Consider the following 22,868-nt stretch of genomic DNA (forward strand, 5'->3'; position numbering starts at 1 on the left):
TATAACGGATTTACTTTGTACAGCAGAAACTAACACAACATTGTAAATCAACTATATTCCAATAAAAATTAAAAAAATAAAAAAATAAGAATAAAAGTCTGCAGTTATTAAGTATAGGAGGTTTATTGATAATTTCACTAAATAGTTAAAATGCAAATTCTATTCTCAACACATCAAATATGTATAATTTGTGATTCTCTAAGTCTTTGCTGTCCAACATGGTAGCTATATATATGGCTATTTAAATTTAAAATAAAATGAATAAAATGAAAAATTCCAGTCCTCAGACTCACCACAAATCAAGTGCTCTGTAGTCATGTATGGCTAGTGCATGTTGTATTGGTACAGATTGAGAACATTTTCATTAGAGAAAGTTTGATTAGACATCACTGAAATAGGTGGTATTTTTCAAACTAAAAAGTTCCAATCTTTGTGTCCCAGTTCATTATGAAATCTTAAGTGGAATACAGAAACTGTAACAGAAAAGCTCCAAACTCCTCTTTCAGGCTTCTAAGTAGAAATTTTTACACAATTAAAAAAGATGTAATTGGTCTTCCACTGCATCCCTGAGCCCGAGACTCAGAAATCTTTGACAGTCCTCCGTCCCCAGTTGAGCCCATAGCCAATAATGTTTTGCTGACATTTTAATACAGAGATGGAACTCCAAACTCTGAAGTTGAGCTTTGAGGGAGAAGAAATTTCTGCATGGCTTAGCTTTTTATTTCATTTTGGGTTATTTTGGAGAGGGCTCATAGCTTATAGAATGAAATCTTTGAGAACCCACCCTTTAGCTCACTTTTGGCAGAGAATACTAAAGGAAATCATGCATAAAATTTACAGATCTATATATATAAGAGTAAAAATACCACATGGTTCACAGTAGCGGAAGATGAACAGAATTGTTAATTATCTTTCTGAATTGAACTTTTTGCTCACTGCCCTCTTTTCTTTACTAAAAGTGAAAATAGAATCACAACTAATTGTTTCTCTTTGGAAAGCTGGCCAGGCTTTCTAGAAAGTAACAAATGGTTATTGTTCTAACCTGATTTAAGGTGAATTTCCTTTCTTGGTTTAAGGGTATTAGTTTTTGTGCTCACATCATTTTAATTTACATTTATTGAAACAGGCAAGAGCTTTGTGTCTGCACAAGGCTGTGTTCACACAGGTGTAAAAGGTCCACAGCCTGAGTCTGCGTCCTTAATGAAAAGGCTTGGTGACTATTATGACATTTGTTCCTTGCTTCATGTGTACCCCTCAAATCCAGCTGTTACACTTAAAGGATGAATTTCATCCTGCAAACTCAACTGTTTAAGAAAATAAAAGTCAAAGCAGGCCTTCATTTTCAACAACTCAGTTGTTAACCTGATCCCTTTCCAGTACGTTTTAGGGGAAGTCTTAAATCTGTCACTCCTGGGGTTTCCCAGGAGGCTCCAAAGAATCTCCAGTGTCCCTGGACCTCAAAGCACACCATGGCCCCACTGTGTGTGTGAGCTCTGGGCACTCACTGCCCAAGACTCAGGCCCCTGCTGGGGGTGGTGTGGTCACTCCAGGACCTATAAGGCTTCCCAGAGCCTATTGTGCAAACTGCTGAGATCACAACTCTTTTTTTATGTGGATGCTTTGTTTGGCTTTCAAAGTGGTGTTTGCTAGTTTGTTTGTTTTAATTTAGACCCGTTGCTAAGCTTTAAAAATCAGAAAACTATGCATAAGATGACTTTTTTTTTAAACAAAGTAAAAGATTTGGCCACATTGGGTTGTCACTCCTGAATCATCTGTTGGCTGGCATGAACGAGTGACCGTTCACCCCCACCCAGTTTTTCGCAAACCCTACACTTTCTCTTGTCTCCCTAACTAGCCGATTTCGACCATTTCCTTTTCCCACTTGGCCTCTGTGAATTGCAGCCCTGACTTGATACCACGTTAAGACAAGGGACTCTGCACTTTGTGATCCGTACCACTAGCTGGTAGTCACTGGTTGCAGGTTTCACAAGGGATCTTGTAGCTCCTGGGTAGGGTAGCTCCCACTGAGGCTGGGGAATTCTGTAGAGAATGAAGCAGTCATGAACCATTAGAGACCAACAGGCACAAAAGCTAGAGCACTGAAGCACCTGCTTGGTAGAGGGAATCTGGGTGGGGCTCCAATAGACTATAATATGTAGTATCTGTTAGGTAGCAAGAAAGAATAAAGAAATTATTTGCAAGAAAAAATTTTAAAGATAAAAGCATATTCCTTAGCCATTTAAATTGTGTTTAGTCACGTTTAAGATAAACTCTGTGTTTTCAGTCCCTAGAACCATAGAAATACTTGAGACCATAATTGATGTGATTTTGAGTGTAATGTACACAGGTGCATGTGAACATATGTGTGTATATCTGTGTCTAGAGATAGAAGCCAAATTCTTGAAAGTAATGAGGGTTTTCTAATATTTAGCACCAGCCCAACTGAGGCCACCTCTGGTTGAAGGAATCAACAGTACAACCATCTATGTCAGGTGGCTGGCACCTGAAGAACAGAACGGACCCTCACCTACATATCAGCTGGAAAGGAGAGAGGCATCTCTACCAGCTCCGAGGGCCACAGTGATAAAAGGAACTCGTTTCACAGGACATGGATATTATAAGTTTCCCAGCTCCACTCACCCCGTCAATACAGACTTTACAGGTAAGTGTGCCCGACATCACTTTCTTTACCAGGCACTAAGCCCTGAGGTGTTTTTAATGATTTTGATATACTTTAACACTGAATTTTTACTACACTTGTTTATAGAGATACTAATGTAGCCCTTTTATGACTTTAGCTTGATTGTGTCAACATATATATCATTTCAGTATTCTGAAAAATGGGGTAAGTGGAGGAAAGAAAAGAAAAAAATGTATATAATGGATGTGAAAAAGCAGTGGTGTTTTTGTTTGTTTGTTTGTTTGTTTTCTTTTGGCCGCACAGTGGGGCATGAGGGCTCTTAGTTCCCGACCAGGAATTGAACCCATGCCCCCTGCAGTGAAAGCACACAGTCTTTGTTTTTTTTGTTTTTGTTTTTTGTGTGTGTGCAATTTTTTTTTCTTTTTTTTCCTTTTTTTTAAGCTCTTTATTGGAATGTAATTGTTTTACACTCTTGTACCAGCTTTTGAGGAACACCAAAGTGAATCAGCTGTTTTTATACATATATCCCCATATCCCCTCCCTCCCACGACTCCCTCCCATCCTCCCTGTCCCGGCCCTCTAAGGCATCACCCATCATCAAGTTGATCTCCCTTTGTTATACAGCAACTTCCCACTAGCTATCTATTTTACAGTTGGTAGTGTATATATGTCTATGCTACTCTCTCACTTCATCCCAGCTTCCCCTTTGCCCCTGCCCCCAACCCTGTGTCCTCCAGTCCATTCTCTGCATCTGCATCCTTATTCTTGCCCTATCACTGGGTTCATCAGTACCATTTTTTTTTTTTTTAGATTCCATATATATGAGTTAGCGTACAGTATTTGTTTTTCTCTTTCTGGTTTACTTCACTCTGTAGGACAGACTCTAGGTCTATCCACCTCATTACATATGGCTCCATTTCATTCCTTTTTATGGCTGAGTACTATTCCATTGTATACATATGCCACATCTTCTTTATCCATCCATCTGTTGATGGGCATTTAGGTTGCTTCCATGTCCTGGCTATTGTAAATAGTGCTGCAATGAACATTATGGTATGTGTTTCTTTTTGGATTATGGTTTTCTTTGGGTATATGCCCAGTAGTGGGATTACTGGGTCATAGGGTAGTTCTATTTTTAGTTTTTGAAAGCACACAGTCTTAACCACTGGACCACCAGGGAAGTTCCTGAAAAGGCAGTCTTATTGGATCAAAGTATGTGCTAGAAATGACTCTTTGATGCTCTTTATCAGAATGTGTGCCTCAGAGTATTACTCACTTGCTTTGTGGCAAAGAGTTCTGTGGGCAAATGAGTTTGAGCCATGCTCCCCATGCTATTGGAGTTTCTTAGTGCACATCAGGTTATTAAAGTCTCTGAAAAGAATTGTAAGAAAGTTATTTAACTTTGCCTAAGTTTTCCTAACGCTTATTTGATGTAACTTTTTTTTACACGTTGCAACTGTTAATACTTAATGTTCTGTGGAGAGAGTTACAGGAAAAAGTAATTTCAGGGAAAGTATACCTTCCATGGGTCAGGACTAGAGTAAGGCAAGTGAGGCACAACATTTAAAGGCACCAAAAAACTCAGTAATCCATGTAAGTAATATTTTAATACACTGTTTTTATAATAAAAATCAATGCAAAAAATTCCCAGTAAAATATAAACATTTTAGAAAAAGACAGAATCCAACCCTCACTGTGTGAGCCAACCTCACGTGTCTCACTCAGTTCCTGGTTTTACTGGTATTACAATATTCTGGAAGTCCTGTTACCTCTATGAAGTACAGTTTTTTAAAGTACTGTTTTGTAGATATGGAAAACTATAACTATTCATGATACATTCTTTACCATTTTTTAAAAAAATTGACAAAGCATATAATATACATGATTCTGTAAACTCAAATGATATTAATCTATGAGAAAGTCATTTTGGAGCAAAGAGCTCGTCTTTCAAATGTTGCATTATGTTGTGGACAATGAAATGGAATTTGAGCTACAAAATGTAGCTCAGGTATCATTTTATTTTTACTTAAAATAGTAAATAGTTTGCTTTTAAGTGAGACTGGCTGCTGATGTATGTTTGTAATGAATCGCGATCATGTTCTAGCTGTGATACATTAAGATTAATGCATGCTTAACCTCCGGCCTCGTGCATCCGACTCCTCACTGAGTATTAGAAATTCAACCATTGAGCTCCCCTAAAACACTCAACTTCTGCTTAATATTTGTAAAAGTCAAAGAAAGAAAAGAAAGGAAAACATAGGTAGCTGGAAAAGAACCTATGGGTAAAAAGTCAGAGACTTTTTCTCCAGTGGAAACAGAAACTGCCTTTCTGGTCTAACGTTTGGCTCGCGATGTGTTTCTTTGCAGAAACAGCCCTCATTTCCATTCATCTGGGCATCGCTGCAGCAGGCATGTCAGCCCGGGTTTGCTGGCTAACCAGCAGACAGGTTTTTGATGGGATCACCTACTGGTATTGCCGTGAAAGATAGAGTGGCCCGTCCGCCGTTAATAAATTTAGTCGTTTGTGCTGTCTCCCTAGCCGGCCTTAGACTCCGAGGTGCGAGGGCTGGGGGCAGATGCAGTGTCTGGGAAGTTTTCCAAATTCCTCTTTAAAAAAGTTAGGCCATAAACACCGGCCTCCCTAAGCAGAATCCTCCTGTCTATAACAAAGCCTCCAGCTGCACAGAAAATGTGTTTGGAGGCCACATCATTTGAAGGACAAGGCACGGAGATCACAGTTTTGGCTTGAATGACTCCCTGGAGCTTTGGTGATTCCTGGAGAGGAAGCAGTTCTTCTGCATTCAGGCACGTTCTGGGGCCTCGCTAGCTCCTTTTTATGAGTAGCTCACCTTCTTTTGCAGGCCCTCTTAACTTTTAAAGTAACCAGGTCTCCAGCAAGTTATTGGTTTGACCCTTTGACTTACCTGGCAGGTTTGATTGGGTACTTTTATTGAGCCGGGTCATGGTTTAACTAAATTTCCCCAATTAATGAACCAGGACAAGTTTACAAAACCAACTCAGTAGCTTTTCTTTAACTTGCATCCTCTTGTGTAGAAAGGTAAGTGTGTAATTAGCATCGTACATTTGTTTTACTTCTGTATTCTCCCATCTAATCCCTCTACAACTCTGGATGGCAGATATTTTTCCCATCATGGTGCATGAGGAAATGAGGCTCCAATACCTGGCTCCCACAAGGTGCCACAGTTACTGAATGTTAGAGGTGAGATGTGAATTTGGAGGCTTCTGGTTTAAAAGCTGGAGTTTGCCACCAAAGGGGAGGGACAGGTCTTTGGAAGTTGTGGAATAAAAAGGATCCAAAAGTAATAAATGAGGATGGAAGATGAAATAATGATCACCCAAATATGCCTTACCCAGTGCTGCTAAACTTTTTGGATTTGTCTTTCGGTTTTTGGCTTTTCAGCTAACAGAAATAGTATTGGCCTTATATGTTTACTTGCAACCCCAAAGACATCTAGGGGTAAAATTTTTTTTCTGTAGCAATTAATTCTAGAGTGTGCCTAAAGCTAGATTTTTAACATTGAACAAAATTATTTTAAATGGGCTGGAGTGCTATGTGTCAAACGGTGCTTTCAAATCACATTCCTATGTATTTCACGCAGTTTTTATACTCTGAGGCAAATTTAGCGAGCAACTCCTGACCATCTCTAAGATGGTGAATTGTATTTAAAAAGTGAATAATTATGGGAAGAACTCAGATGTCTTTTATTTTGATTCATTTCAAAATCTCAAACTCTAACTAAAAATGATTCCTGAAATATGAATGGAGATATCAAATAACACAAAAACAAATATACAGTGTTGTATGTTATTTTACATATTTTACAAAGAAAAAGTGTGAGATTTCCTCCATCAATGACAGGATTTGTAAATACATTCATAACATGTTCCATGGCCCCAGCAATATATTGAAAGTCTCAGTATAAACTCATCATTACAGTTCAAAAAAGGAATCTCTCGTGTAACTCCCCCCCTTCCTATTTACTTTAAAAATTTTACCACATATGATAAAATGAAAACAATTCAAACATATGAAAATATGTCTATTTTGCTTAATATATAAATCATTAAGCTTAGTATTAGAAAAAAAGCTCTGTGAAAACCTACTTTGGGGCTAAAAAATGAACCAGATGAATCTTTTTTAAGATCTCTCTTTGGTGCCTTTTCCTTTCCGACACAAGTGTTCTTTCAAAAATCTAATTTCCAGGAAGGGTATATTATCAGTCATTTACATCATAGTGTAAATAACTCCTCCATTTCTTTATGATTAAGAGTGAGGGCTTTGAGAGCAGACAAACAGATAAGGTTTAGATCTAGGCCCCCTTATGTATTAGCTAAATGTAATTAGACAAAACACTTAATCATTTGTGTGCCTCTGTTTCCTTTTCTTTAAAATTGGCGTAATAATAGTACTCACAATATTGATATCTAGCAGGTAGGTAAGGATTAAAGCTCACCTGATGAATTTTGCACAGTGTCTGCCACACAGCTTACTTTGCAGTCATTAAACATTAGCTGTCAGCTATCACTCATTTAATGAATATTTACTAAGTGCCTACTATGAGACAGGAGATTTTCTAAAAGTCTTCTGCAATTCATAAAATCAACCTTCTATTAATTCATCTGCTGCTGCACATACAAGATGTGTTTGCCTAAATGTTCTGTCTGGGGTATGAATAACAGGAAATTTCTCTATTAAAATGTGATATTTAATTTTGTTATTGAAAACAGTGAAATTAATCTACCTAGTGTTGAGACATTAGATAAACTGTGTCTAATCATGCTCTTCTATTAAACTCAGGCTTCTACTGAATTCCTTTAACTTCTGAAATTCCAAATCAATAAGCATAGGATATTTAAGTAGCCTCAAAACTTCAAAATAGAAGTTATTACCAAGGCATCTGTGAGTTTAAGAACACTTAAGTTTTTTAATTGTTTTGTTATAATTCTTTCATATAATATATTCACAATTTAAGATTAACATCAATTTATGCTTTTTCTCTACTAATATGAAGAATTTACGGGGATAAGTTAACTTCTAGGAATAACTTGTGATATGGGGAAAATTACTCAATATAAAACACATATTCAATTCTTGAGTTTTATCAGAGGGTGTAAAGAAGACAAAAGTTCAACATAATTTCATGATCTTGGAACTAGAAAATTGTGTAAACACTCATAATGAAATATTCCCCTGATTACACGGGGTTAACAGTACTTTGTCCTTCCAAAACAGGAATAGCAAATAGAGCATCCCTCCTGCCTACAACAGGAAGGGGCCATCACTTTGTTTCTGGAAAGAAAAAAAAAATTGCTTCTTATTTTCAGGAATGCAGAGTAAATCTACTTACACAAAGAATTTCGCTAGTAATCTGAATGGAACAGCAAACTAAAATACTGCTCAGCTTGGCATTCCAAAGGTGACCCTCTCTCTCCTTGTCACTTTTTTTTCCTGTTAGTGGAAAACAGGTCCATGATCATTTGGGGGAAGGTTTGACTATTGTAGTATCCAGACGCCAATCACACCAGCCTTTTAAACTGCCTTTACTGGTGACCCTGCCCAGAAATCAGGAACTGCCTTTGGGGAGATCTTTGTAGCAACTCACTGGGGAAATGAGCACACATATGCACCTGGATGTAATTCCCTTTTATTTGTCTTCATGAAAAATGTGATTACTGATGTTGAATATCTTGCAGATGAGAACTCTGTACACTTTCTTCATAATAATGCCGTTCAAGGACACCAAATGATTGTCTTACATTTTAATCTCTTGGTATTTGCCATCCGCAAAATGGCTGAACTAAATGCTTTAGGATCCAGAAATACAATTAATTACCGACCCGTGAAAAGAGAAATGCAACCCCCCAAATCAATATCTTTTAAAAGCGTATATTTTACATTTTTTTTGCTGTGATATTTACACTTTATTATTTTTGTATTGTTTTTAGTGAACTGAGGCACTAAAACACTATTAAAAGTAAGCTGATTCTAAGCAGTTATAGTGACGGTGTAAGTAGGGCAAACTTCTTCAGATACACTAATTAGTAAAAGCATATTAATTTTGACCTTCAACACCCTTGGTCTCCCACTATTTGTTTTCCTCTGACTGGGAGCAAGTAGTTTTGCCAGAAAGTGCTTAAAAAAAAAAAAAAAACCCACTAAGTAAAACACCGAGTCTTTTCAAAGCATGTTTAAGCCACAAAGTTATTTACGTTTTGATGTTAGATTTTGGCCATAGTTATTGAAAAGCATATATATAAATTGACTCTATGGCCTAGCAGTTTAACAAACAAGTCATAATGATATAGAAAAATAAAAGCAAGAGTAAGAACACAAAACTTGGGAGGAAAGCAAAGAAGCAGATCTCGAGCAATGATGAGGGTCCACGTGTGTTTCTGTTGACAGAATCAGAAGAGATGTGACTGTCTGGTTGAGCTCATTTTTATGGACCGAGAGGGACAAGGATCCAAATGCATATCTTCTTAGAATAACAGAAGTCAGATAGCTAGGTAGCCATGATAATGAGATATTCAGAAGTGAATATTAAGATTGTTTAGTTTTCATTGCCTTTAATAGAGAGGTCCAGTAAGTCCTTAGGAAATGCTTTCAGATGACATTGAAGGATGGCAGAGGACTGTGTTTTTTTCCCCATTCACCAACTTCATCATAAAGGCTAATTTACCAGGGCTGCATTTGTTTTAACCTTGCATTTTTAAGGTGACTAATTTCGAAGCACATTTCTATAATGTCGCCTTGTGTTTGGAAAGTTAACAGTAGGGTTGGTCTGGGAGTAAATTGTTTCACTTTGGAACTTTATCTCAGGCTGCACAAAACAATCATTTCAACACAAGACTTTTTCTCTCACCAAAATATTTATACCTTTTTTGGGGTTTGATATTGCTCAGAGTGTCAAAATGAATGAAATTGCGAATTTGCTTTTGCAGGAAGAATGCTTTCTTTTCATACATGTCTCACAGAGTCAGTCTATAGAATGAGGTTACAAAATTCTCCTATAAAGGCCCAGACAGTATTTTTGACTTGATGGGCCACAAGATCTCTGTCACAAGGGCTCAACTCTGTCATGGTAACATGAAAGCATCCATAGACGATATGTAAACAAATAAGGGTACCCGGGTTCCAATAAAACTTTACTTACAAAAATGGGCAACAGGCTGGTAGTTTGCCTATCCCTGGTCTAAAATCTAGTTCTAAAAAAATATTCACATAATTTCATCATGAATGATACATTTTTTTTCTGCCCTAATGCCAGGAAGCCTAAAGACAAGTAGAAAGGAGCTCATTTAGCTCATACCTAAAGATAAAAGAATCGAGAGAGAAACCCACACAACAAAGTAGATAGTAATGCTTGATAAGTGAAAATATCTTCAAATAGCATCTTTTCTGCTCAACAGAGCCTTAGGTGGCCAGAAAGCCAACCCAACATTGACCATGTCAATATAATAGAATCATCTTTTCCTTGAAACAAACTGTTTTCATTAGCTGCTAACACTCTTTTAGCTGGCTTAAAGCATCTGCTTTCCCCATCTCTTTTATTACCAAATAATGACGTATTGTTGCCTGATATACCACTGTACACGTGCTCATACACTCACGATGTACTCTCAAACACACACTTGCCACCCTGTCCCCGGGTTTCCTAGTATCTCAAATTTACCTACAGTACTTAAATTGTCCAGTATCTTTTTCTTGCAATATATTGGCCATTTTGGAATCTTCTTTAACAATTCATTGTGAAAGAAAAAATGTTCCTGTCTCTTAATGACATTCTGCATCAATAAGAGACTAATTTTAGTTCTCTTTTCATCTGATTTAAATGGGTAGAAAGAGGAATTTCAAGTAGGAAAAAGAATCATCATGGTCAGCAGTGATAGTGAAACTAGCGCCTAAGAAGGTGATTGCTTTTTTTTTTTATTTTTTTTTAATTTTTTTTAATTTTTTTTATTTTTTGGGGGGTACACCAGGTTCAATCATCTGTTTTTATACACATATCCCCGTATTCCCTCCCTTCCTTGACTCCCCCCACCTCGAGTCCCCCCCACCCTCCCCGCCCCAGTCCTCTAAGGCATCTTCCATCCTCGAGTTGGGCTCCCTTTGTTATACAACAACTTCCCACTGACTATTTTACAGCTGGTAGTATATATATGTCTGTGATACTCTCTCGCTTCGTCTCAGCTTCCCCTTCACCCCCCGCCCCCTCCCATACCTCGAGTTCTCCAGTCCATTCTCTGTATCTGCATCCTTGTTCTTGTCACTGAGTTCATCAGTATCATTTTTAGATTCCGTATATGTGAGTTAGCATACAATATTTGTCTTTCTCTTTCAGGTGATTGCTTTTTGATTGAATAAAGTGAAGAATTTTGTATATACTTTCTTAGAAAAAATAATTAAAATATTTAAAGATCTATAGTTATAATTATTTTATATCAGTTAGGATAAATATAACACCCATAAAAAAGTATTAAAATTAACTTCGTAAATCAGAGAAAGGCAAATGCTATATGATGTCACTTATATGTGGAATCTAAAGTATGACATGAATTTATCTATGAAACAAACAGACTTACAGACATAGAGAATAGACTTGTGGTTGCCAAGGGACAGCGGTGTGGGGGAGGGAAGGATTGGCAGTTTGGGATTAACAGATGCAAAGTATTGTATGTAGGATGGATAAACTGCAAGGTCCTACTGTAGAGCACAGGGAACTATATTCAATATCCTGTGATAAAGCATAATGGGAAAGAATATAAAAAAGAACGTGTGTATATGTATAACTGAATCTCTTTGCTGTATAGCAGAAATTAACACAACATTGTAAAGCAACTATACTTCAAATAAAAAAATTGAAAAAAATACACATACGTAAGTTTAGTTAACGTGTTTGGGGAAAAGAAATGGTTAACTTCATTTTCATTCATATTCCAGTAATATCATTGTCAAAATTCTGGATCTTTCAAGACTGAATTCTAGTGGTCTGAAGAAATGTTTTATGAGATCATGAACTAAGCATTCCTTTGGAGTGGGGAGATTTCAAGTAATATTATGAAGACCTCACTTAAGGCGTGTACACTGAGGGAAGCTCACAAACATAGCCCTCAGACATTTGTTTGGAGATTTAAGGAAGGAAACTCAGTTACGTACATTCTCTTGACTAAGGCATAGTCTCTGTTTGGAGGTTCTTTGACATTAAGGGCAACCTCTAAAGAGAGGCAGGAGGGGGAAGAAGGGGGAGGAAAAGCTCGCTAGTCATTCGGGTCATTTAAGTCATCTCTGGCAATGGTGGCCATGTCATCCCCACAAATGAAATGGATCCTAGGAGAACTTCGTAAAGGAACAGTAAGGACTGATGGGAAGTGCATGAGAATGAATGATTTAATGGTCCTCCCATCCACCTGGGCAGAAAATGGGAAAAGAATGTAGATGCCTCTTACTTGGCTTCTCCATCTTTTTTACATCCACCTCTTCCCCCAATCTGTTCCTTCTTTTGTGTTTACCACTGTGTTTAGCATAGTGAATGTAACTGGGTGCCTGAGACAGAAACCTGGGAAGTGTCCTTGAATACCACTTCCTCACATTCCATCAGTTGGTCCTCCACTGGTCATTAAGCCTCTGATACATCTTTTGGAAACATCCGCTAGTCCTATAGCTACTTCCTCATCCAGGTCTATATAGTGGGTTCCTAAACCAAAAGTTTGATCCTTTTCCAGGCTATCTTTCTTATCATCCTCTTGCTCAAATCCTTTCCAAAGTTTCACTTCAAGATGCCCTGCATGAAGTCTCTTCTGCTTACCTGCTTACTGTTCAGCCTCACCTCTTCATATACCTCCTGGGTTACTCTCCAGCTCTGTGGCTATCTTTCAGTCCCAGCTGCTTGAATGTACCACACTCTCTTGGATGCCCAGATCTTTGAAGATATTGATGCCTTTGCCTGAAATGCCTTCCTTTACTTGCAAGTGATAGTCTTTCCTTTCACCTGGTTAATTCCTACTCATCACTGAAGTGTCAACTGAGCTGTTCCTTTAAATAGCCTCCCAACAGCCTCTCCCAACCCCATGCCAAATCTGCATTAGGGGCCTCTCTAATGTACTACCACAGAAACCCAAAGTCTCTGTTTTAACCTTTATTGCACGCCATTACAATTGCTTGTTCACTTATCTATACCCCAAGTGGACTGAAATTATGACTGTTTTCTTCAGTTATAACATTTGTGCCTTGCACATCATGGGACCCATACAAGATGTTCAATAAATGTTGAATGAGGAATTAACAACATGAGTTAGATAGAAAATGAAAAATCTATAAGAAAGATTGCTTAGCTATAAGAATTACTTAATGATGAGATTTGCAGTGCATTAGAATATATCACATAATATTGGGGGGTATCTTTTTGGAAGTATTGACAGCCTTAGTGATAACTCAATTTGTTTAGTCTCTATTGGCCTAAGATGTATAAGAAAGTATGTTTTAAGCTATATAGTATTAGAGACAAAAAGAAATTCTTATTAATGATCCTTAGTTACTGGTGAAGTTACTTCTCTGTCGATTATTATAGCTAGAGTTATTTTCTGCCCCACTGTAGCTGTCACATGGTATTGTTGGAAATGAGATGTTGCATATGTCTTAGACACAGGATTTCCTTAGGCTTATTAAATTTTGAGGTTAATGAATATTTTGACACTTTTTACCTATACATATCATTAGGGCTTATTGTGACAGGTTTAGGATGACAGTCATAGTAAACATATACAGTACAATAAAAAGCACTTTTAATCTTGAAAGTGCTTTATAAACAACCATGATCAATGCTCTGGATGGATTAACAGCCTCAAATTGATTGAATTCTATTTCAAGGGCAATGGAGGTATTGACGTCGACATTCTAGTTCAGAAGGAAGGCAGCAATGGCAGTGGTAGAGTGCAGGTTCTGGAGTTAGACTCCCTAAATTTAAAGTCTGGCTCCTCTGCATGTTGGTGTTTAACTTTGCATGAGTTACTTCCCTGCTCTCCAGCTCAGTTTGTTCATCTCTAAAATGGATTATTGTAAGGTTTCAATGCAGGAATCACAGTAAAGAATTAGCACACGATATCATAATGGTCATTATTATATATGCGCTTATGGCTGACATTTTAAAATTCAGGATTTTGAATTATGTGCTTTTCCATTCATGCATATATTTTATGTGCCTAAACCACATAAATCTTGATGGTATTCTTTTATAACCTCTATTCATATCTCTCTGATCATTCACTTCATTTTATTCAATATAGGAAGTTCTGACTTTTTTTTTAGTTGCCTTTCTTCTCTGTCTAGAGGCTTACATGTTCTACCTCTCATTTCTGCATTTATAGTGGCTAACTTTTCATTTTAACATGTGCTTATAAATCTAACTGTTTCTTATCTTTTTCTTATTATCAGTCTTCTTAAAAAAGAAGACTCTCTCAATGTGTCTGTTTCTCATCTACCAATCACTCCTCAATCACCTGCATTTTTTTCACCCACTTAAATGCTTTCTTGTAAAAGAAAGCTTTCTTCAAGATTATCAGTAATTCTCAAAACAAGAGGCACTCCCTTTTTTGTGTGAGTCAGCTATATTTATACATATATCCCCATATCCCCTCCCTCTTGAGCCTCCCTCCCACCCGCCCCATCCCACCCCTCTAAGTCCTCACAAAGCACCAAGCTGATATCCCTGTGCTATGCAGCAGCTTCCCACTAGCTATCTATTTTACACTTGATAGTGTGTAGATATCAGTGCTACTCTCTCACTACCTCCCAGCCTCCCCTTCCCCTACTGTGTCCTCAAGTCTGTTCTCCACTTCTGTGTCTTTATTCCTGCACTGTCACTAGGTTCATCAGTACCATTTTTCTAGATTTCACACGTATGCATTAGCATATAGTATTTTTCTCTTTCTGACTTACTCCACTCTGTATGACAGACTCTAGGTCCATCTACCTCACTACAAATAACTCAGTTTTGTTCCTTTTTATGTCTACCACCAGATGAATGGATGAAGAAAATATGGCACATATATACAAGAGCCCTTTCTTAATCCTCAACCTATGTGTCCCTAAACAATCATGTTATCATTATATCTTTTTAAACATCTAAAGAGATTAAATATTTCTCACCAGACTTCCCCTTCTATTTTCTGCAAATATTTTTCAAGTCTTTTGGCTCTGCTTTCTACATCCTCCTTTAAATGGAGGAACTCAAGCATTTAGTGGGTGTATTGTGAATCTTTCTCATTTTCACCACATTTACCCATATGATTGTTGTTTTAGAAAGGGTACTGAATAAAACAGATATAGTCCCTAACCTTAGAGAGCTTGAAATCTTGCAAGGAATTCAGGCATCAAACATGTAATTAAATAATTACAAGTGATTTCTGACTCCAGCTGTGAAGCATATCAAAAAATCCTGTTGCTGAGAAAAAATAAAAAGCTGGATAAAATTTCTTAAAAATATGGTTGTTTAAAGGCATTAATGTGTAACTAGGACTGCCAGGACTTGTGGAATCAAGATCACAGAAATAAGAAAAACATTTAGGTGAGCTTTTTATTTATCTTTGCATTTTCCTTTTGTTTTATTTTCTAATTCTTATATTGCATAGTCTTGGATGTTGGGAGGGGGTGAGCATGGCTTGAAAGACCAAAAAAACCTAGAGTTCGGGACCTACCAAGGAGGAGGCATCTTAGTAAATATGACAGACTTCCAGCTGAAACCCAAGCAATGAGAGCAAATGAGAAACAGAGCAGTCTTTCCAAAACAGGAAGTAAATCTTCAACCCATCTCAACTGCTAGTAGAGTAAAAGTTGTGTATCTGCCGGAATAAATTAAATATTTGCTGCAAGAAAACCTCAACAAGTCTACAGAGTCTGCATTCTTTTAAAACACATTTGCTCAATCCAAAATACCAGCAATACCAAAATATGGGACCTAATAAATAAAATAAAATGTAGATTCTCAAGTCATCTGGACATATAAAATATGTATATTATATCCAGAAACAGACTTTAAAATAACTATGATTAATATTGTGAATAAAGTAAATGAAAAGATGCAGAATTTAAACAAAGAATTGGATTATATTAGAACTGGAGTTCTAGAATTAAAATAATAGCTAAATTAGGATCTCAGTAGACAGAATTTCAATTCCATCCCTGTTGGAGTAAACGGTAGTAGACTAATCTTAAGCTATGAACATTTGAATACATATATTAGAGAAAAAAAAAGGAATAGTTAAAAATCAGTTATCTAAGCCTCTAACTCAAGGAGAAACCAGGAAAAAATAGCAAATAAAACCCCCCAAATTTGAAAGAAGGGAGTAATAACAATAAAAGCAAAAATTAATGAAATAGAAAATGAAAAAAAGTAATGAAGAAAGTAACGATGACCAAAGTACTCTGTCATTTACCACATTAACCTAATAAAGATGAACTCTTCTAAATTATCCCAATGGATTCAATAAATATATTTGATAAAATTCTCAGCAAACTAAGAATGAAACATCCTGGTAAATGTATTTTTATAAAAGACTGCTAATAGCAAAATATTGAATGCTTTCTCCCAGATGTCAGGAATAGGACAAAGAAGTCCACTATCACCACTTTTATTCAGCATTGTATTGGAAGTACTAGCCAGAGCAATGTAGAAAAATATGTTAAGAATTTCAAAGAAGAAGTAAACTGTCTTTATTTGCAGATGTGATGATTATATATATAGAAGAATCAAAATAGTATATAAGCTACTCAATTTAATAAGTGAATTTAGCAAAGATGTTGGGTAAAGATCAATATGCCTAAATCAAATGTTTCTATTGAATAGTAAAAAGCAAGTGGAAAAAAGAATTTAAGTACTTATAATGTCACCAAAATGCACAAAAGATTTAGAAACAAATCTAGTAAAAAATAATATAGACCTCTATACTGAAAACTACAAAGTATTACTGTGAGAAATTAGAGAAGACCTAAATAAATGAAGAGATATTCATGTTCAGGGATTTGAAGACTTAATGTCATTAAATAGCAAGTCTTTCTAATTTTATCTGTAGAGTCCGTGTAGTTCCAATCAAAATCCTAGGATTTTTTGTGGAAATTGACAAGCTAACCACAAAAGTTATAGGGAAAAGGAAAGGACTCAGAGTAGCCAAGGCTGACTGAAGAAGGACAAAGCTAGATTTACACTATGACATATCGAGACTATAAAGCTACAGTAGGTAAGGCAGTATAGCACTGGCATAAGCATAGACAAAAATGGAATAATATACTGCCACATGGATAGCCAAAATAAATGCATATATATGTGTACCAAAAAGCATGTGCAAGGCTGTTCTTAGGCACTTTATATTCTTGATAATCAAAAACTGTTAACAACCCATGTTTCCATCAACAATAAACTGGAAAATAAATCGTAATATATTAATTCAGTGAACTATGTCTAGCAATAAAAATGAACCAACTATTGCTTCACACAAAAACATGGGTGAATTTCATGACCTATTACTGAGCAAAAGAAACTAGAAACAAAAGAGTCTAGTAATCCATTTATATAAATTTTAAGAAGAGGCACATGAATCAGTGGTGATGGAAGGCAGAAGATGGGGTAATGACTGAAAGAAACCAAAACAGAGCCTTCCGAGAGTCTGGAATTCATCTATGCATTAGTCTGAGAGGTGATACTACATGTGCATTTACTTTGTAAATGTCCATCGAAATATACTCTGATAATTTGTGTACTTTATTGTTATGTTATACCTCAATTTGAAGAGTTACCAAAAAAAAAAAAAGATTTCAAGTATGCAAAATCTGAAAATAAGATTTAGCAAATTGTTGTAATGAATAGCAGGAATGTTCAGCCCAGTCTAGAGGTTCATGAACACTTCTCAAAGGAAGAGTTTTATAGTCTGAAAAATGTAGTTTGAGTTAGCCAGGCAAAAAGAAAAGGAGGTAGAACAGTTCAGATGGGCAGGTAGCATGTGTAAGTGCCTTGATGTGAGAGATGACATGGTCTATAAATAAGCAAACATGAACCGACAAGCAAAACTGGAAGAATTCAATATAGACAGCACAGAAATCAATAAGAACAGTGTTTGATGAGGTCGAAATAGAAGAGACCAAATCTTGCACTTTAAGACTACCATATTAAGGATTTTGATCTTAATTTTGTCATCTTTATAGGACCACTGGGTTTGCTAAATTTTTACTAAGATTCTGCGTGTAGTTTTTAGAGATGGGGTCTTTGAAAGTAACCATTTCATTCAGTCACCTATTGGTTTTTGTCTATAGGATGTCTCACGAAATATTAGAAGGCCTTCTTTGTAAGAATTAGCCTGGATAAGTGGTTGAAAAAAAGCAGCAGATTCTGATTCCCACCACATATCTGGGGAAATAGCTAGAAAGTTGCGTTCTGACAAGATCTCCGTATCTACTCCGTTAAACATATACCTACTATATGAATCCACTATGCATCTCAGGGGTATTTGTCTAAAAGAAGTGAAAGAATTTGTCCACACACAAAGTATGAACGTAAATATTCATAGCACCTATATTCTGCATGGCCCAAAACTGGAAAGAACACAAATATCCATCCACAGGTGAATGGATAAACAAACAGTGGGATATCCATACAGCAGGATACTACTCAACAATGGAAAGGAATACACTATTGATATGAACAACAACATGGATCAAATCTCAATTGATATGCCGAGTCATGAAAGCAGAAGAGTACTTAATTATAATTCCATTTATGTAAAAAATTTTAAAATGCTTACTAATCTACAGTGACAAAAGAGATCAGTGATGACCTGGGGCTGAGGCAGAAGAGATGATGGAAATGTTCTGTAGTTCTCGTAGTGGGGGTTTCACAGGTGTACAGTACTTCTTTTTTTTTAAAGATTTATTTATTATTTTCTTTACTTATTTTTGGCTTCATTGGGTCTTTGTTGCTGTGTGTGGGCTTTCTCTAGTTGTGAGCGGGGGCTACTCTTTGTTGCAGTGCGTGGGCTTCTCATTGCGGTGGCTTCTCTTGTCACAGAGCACCAGGTCTAGGTGCGCAGGCTTCAGTAGTTGTGGCTCATGGGCTCTAGAGCACAGGCTCAGTAGTTGTGGTGCACTGGCTTGGTTGCTCCGCAGCATGTGGGATCTTCCCGGCCCAGGGATTGAACCCGTGTCTCCTGCATCGGGAGGTGGATTTTTTACCACTGCGCCACCAGGAAGTCCAGGTGTACACTTCTTATAACTTTTTTTTTCCTGTATTGCCCCTCCCCCCTTCCCTCTTCTCACAGGTAACCACTAGTTTGTTCTCTATGGCTGCAAGTCGGCTTCTTTTTTGTTATATTCACTAGTTTGTTGTATTTTTTAGATTCCACATATAAGTGATATCATAATTTGTTTTTCTCTGTCTGACTTAGTTCACTTAGTATAATACCCTCCAAGTCCGTCCTTGTTGCCGCAAATGGCGAAATTTCATTCTTTTTTTATAGCTGAGTAGCTTTCCATTGTGTGTGTGTGTGTATATGTATATATGTGTATGTATATGTGTATCTATATGTATGTGCATGTATATGTGTGTGTATATAATATATATATATCACATCTTCTTTATCCATTCACATGTTGATGGACACTTAGGTTGTTTCCATATCTTGGCAATTGTAAATAATGCTGCTATGAACATTGGGGTGCATGTATCTTTTCAAAGTAATGTTTTTGGATTTTGGGGGATGTGTACCCAGGAGTGGAATCGCTGGGTCATATGGTAACTCTGTTTTTAGTTTTTGTGAATCCTCCATACTGTTTTCCACAGTGGCTACATCACTTTACATTCCCACAAGCAGTGTATAAGGGTTCCCTTTTCTCTGCGTCCTCACCAACATATGTTATTTGTGGTTTTTTTTTTTTTTAATGATAGCCATTTTGACAAGTATGAGATGATATCTCATTGCGGTTTGGATTTTCTCATTGAACTGTACCCTTTACATGGATGCAGTTTATTGTATGTAAATTATACCTCAATAAAATGGATAAAAGAAAAAGGTCTCTAGGTGATTCTTGCAACATTCCGGCATGAAAACCATTGATCTACCTTGTGACAGAAAAAATGGCTTTAACTTTAGAGAAAAATCAATCAATTTTTCTATTATATAATTTACTGGTCCTGAACTCCTTTAGAGAGAGACTTAAGCAATGTGTATACTTTAGATTAAACTCGAGACTGAAATATTGTCAACAAAATAGCATTTTTTTTTTTCTCTATATGATAGGGTTTCTTTCAAACTCATTCACATTAGGACAGAAATTTTTTGTAAGCAAAGGGCTATAGTTTGTATATTTTTTGAGGTATGTTTTTCATAAGGAAGAATTTAATCAGTAAAAACACAAAATACACATTTGAATACTCAGTTGACCAATTCTTGCTGTGATGCTATTGCACCTCTGCAGTGTATTTTTCATAGCTTATATAATTGGTGTTAATATGCTCTGTTATTAAGTTTAACTGAGAAAAATAGTTTGCTGAAAACTGATTTTTTCTGCATACTGATAAATTCTGTAGTCAAAAAAAATTAGAGAAATGTAATTAAGGATTGCAAAATCAATTTGACACTCACTTAAAATGTGTTGAGTGGAGGCAGGGAGCAGCAGCCTACATCTGATGCTGTGCTCTCCTTGTTTACTTTAGAAAACTGCAGATTGGAACTTTAATTTACAGAGCTGTTAATGTCTCATTAAAAACTTTCAGCAAGTAGGGGCTTCCTAGGTGGTGCAGTGGTTAAGAATCCACCTGCCAATGCGAAGGTCACGGGTTCGATCCCAGCTCCAGGAAGATCCCACATGCCACGGAGCAACTAAGCCTGTGTGCCAAAAAAAAAAAAAAAAACTTTCAGCAAGTATCCTATTTTGAATTTTCTTTTTTTCCTTGGGTCTAATATGCAACATTATCTCCATTTTGTGGTCCTATGTAGGACAATACATTTAGGAATACTCATCTGAAGGAGTGGAATGGAAGCGTTTTATATATCACATCCCCGGCAACACTAGCAGTGTGTTAGTCATTTTCCAAAGTGATTAATTTCTCCATTTGCTTTGTTCTTGCTGCCACTGTTGTTAATGTCTGTTATGCATGACTTGTTTCCTGCTCTCACAGGCCTCATGGGAGTAGAACTCACAGTTGACTATTCTTAACCATTATCAGATACTGCTATTTTTTTTTCTATCTGATCATGTGTGATAGCCAAAAGCAAATAATCAACAATAATTAAGAAATCTTCAAAGAGTAGGTTAGAAATTAACCAGCACTGTTTACAGCAACCAAGACTTGAAAACAACCTAAATGTCCATCGACAGAGGAATGGATAAAGAAGATGTGGTGTATATACATATACAATGGAATATTACACAGCCATTAAAAAGAATGAAATAATGCCACTTGCAGCAACACAGATGGACCTAGAGAATGTCATACTAAGCAAAGTCAAGACAGAGAAAGAGAAATATCATATTTATCACTTATAGGCAGAAGCTTAAAAAATGATACAAATCAAATTATTTATAAAACAGAAGCAGCCTCACAGACTTAAAGAACCAATTTATGGTTACCAGGGTGAAGGGTGATGGGGAGGGATAGTTAGGGAGTTTGGGATTGACATATAAACACTGCTATATTTAGAATGGATAACCAACAAGCACCTACTGTGTAGCACATGGATCTCTTCTCAATATTATGTAACAACCTAAATGGGAAAAGAATTTGAAAAAGAATGGATATGTGTGTATATGTATAACTGAATCACTTTGTTGTCCATCTGAAACTAATACAACATTGTTAATCAACTATATGCTAATATAAAACAAAAAGCTAAAGTAAATAAATAAATACTAACATCAAAGTTAAATAAAAAAGGAATTAACCTTAAAAAAAAGTCTGAGGTCACATTCTTTGGACCATGGACCCTTGCTCCGCTGATCACAGTTAGTTAGGACAAGAATGAATGTCTGACCCCAGCAGGACTGATCCAGGTCTCACAGGAATTTGGAATTGAAATCCATAGATAACCAGTCAGCCCCTCTTACCTCCTGAATAAAATATGTAAGTTAATTGAAACATATAAATTAATTGAGAAGCAGAGGGAAGTGTGCTGCTGCAGTGGTGGGGAGAAGTGAGAGAGAGAATTAAAGCACATGAACAGAAAGCAGCAGAGAGAGAAGAGGAAATTCCTGTAGGTGCTCCCACGCCCTCTGTGTCCAAGGACTTTCCTTAGGCTGCGCTATGTTCTTAGATGTGGATTTAGAGCATACCATTATCTCTGGATAATAACTTCCTTCTTTGTTCAAGGGAGCTTGAGCCTGAATAGGCAACCAGAGATTCTTAACTTAAAAAGAAGCCACCAACATGTGGATGAAAGTTGAAGCCATGAGAATGGGTTAAACAACTCAGGGTCAAGGAGGACAAAAGGCATTCAGGGACAGATAATGCAAGACAACCAAGAAGGGTTAGCCAGATGTGTAGGTAAAGAAACTGCCTGAGAATCCAGGAAATTTTCATGAATTAAGTAACAGTCACCAGTATAAAATGTTGCCCATAGCCCAGGATGTGGAAGCAATCTAAATGCCCATCAACAGATGAATGGATAAAGAAGATGTGGCACATATATACAATGGAATATTACTCAGCCATAAAAAAGAATGAAATTTGACTTATATGTAATGAGGTGGATAGACCTAGAGTCTGTCATACGGGGTGAAGTAAGCCAGAAAGAGAAAAACAAATACCATATGTTAACTCATATATATGGAATCTTAAAAAAATAGTACTGATGAGCCCAATGACAGGGCAAGAATAAAGATGTAGATATAGAGAACGGACTTGAAGACATAGGGTGGTGGGGTGGGGGGCAAGGGGGAAGATGTGATGAAGTGAGAGAGTAGCATTGACATATATACACTACCAAATGTAAAATAGATAGCTTGTGGGAAGTTCCTGCATAACATAGGGAGATAAACTCAATGATGGGTGATGACTTAGAGGGCCAGGATAGGGAGGATGGGAGGGAGTCACAGGAGGGAGAGGATATGGGGATAGATATATAAATACAGCTGATTCACTTTGATATATCTCAAAAATTGGCACAACAGTGTAAAGCAATTATATTCCAATAAAGAGCTTTAAAAAAAAAATGTTGCCCAGTTGTC

At 36.7% G+C, this 22,868-nt stretch overlaps 1 protein-coding gene across 1 annotated transcript in view; it reads left to right on the forward strand.

Moving 5' to 3' along the window:
• USH2A (usherin) overlaps nucleotides 1–22,868 on the forward strand; it is a 758,076-nt gene that overhangs the window by 228,938 nt on the left and 506,270 nt on the right. The window contains exon 21 of the mRNA XM_057727708.1: nucleotides 2,432–2,662. Coding sequence (XP_057583691.1) covers nucleotides 2,432–2,662 — 231 coding nt within the window. The remainder of the gene's footprint in view (nucleotides 1–2,431; nucleotides 2,663–22,868) is intronic.

The sequence above is a fragment of the Hippopotamus amphibius genome, chromosome 3 (assembly GCF_030028045.1).
Source record: "Hippopotamus amphibius kiboko isolate mHipAmp2 chromosome 3, mHipAmp2.hap2, whole genome shotgun sequence".
Classification (NCBI taxonomy): Eukaryota; Metazoa; Chordata; class Mammalia; order Artiodactyla; family Hippopotamidae; genus Hippopotamus; species Hippopotamus amphibius.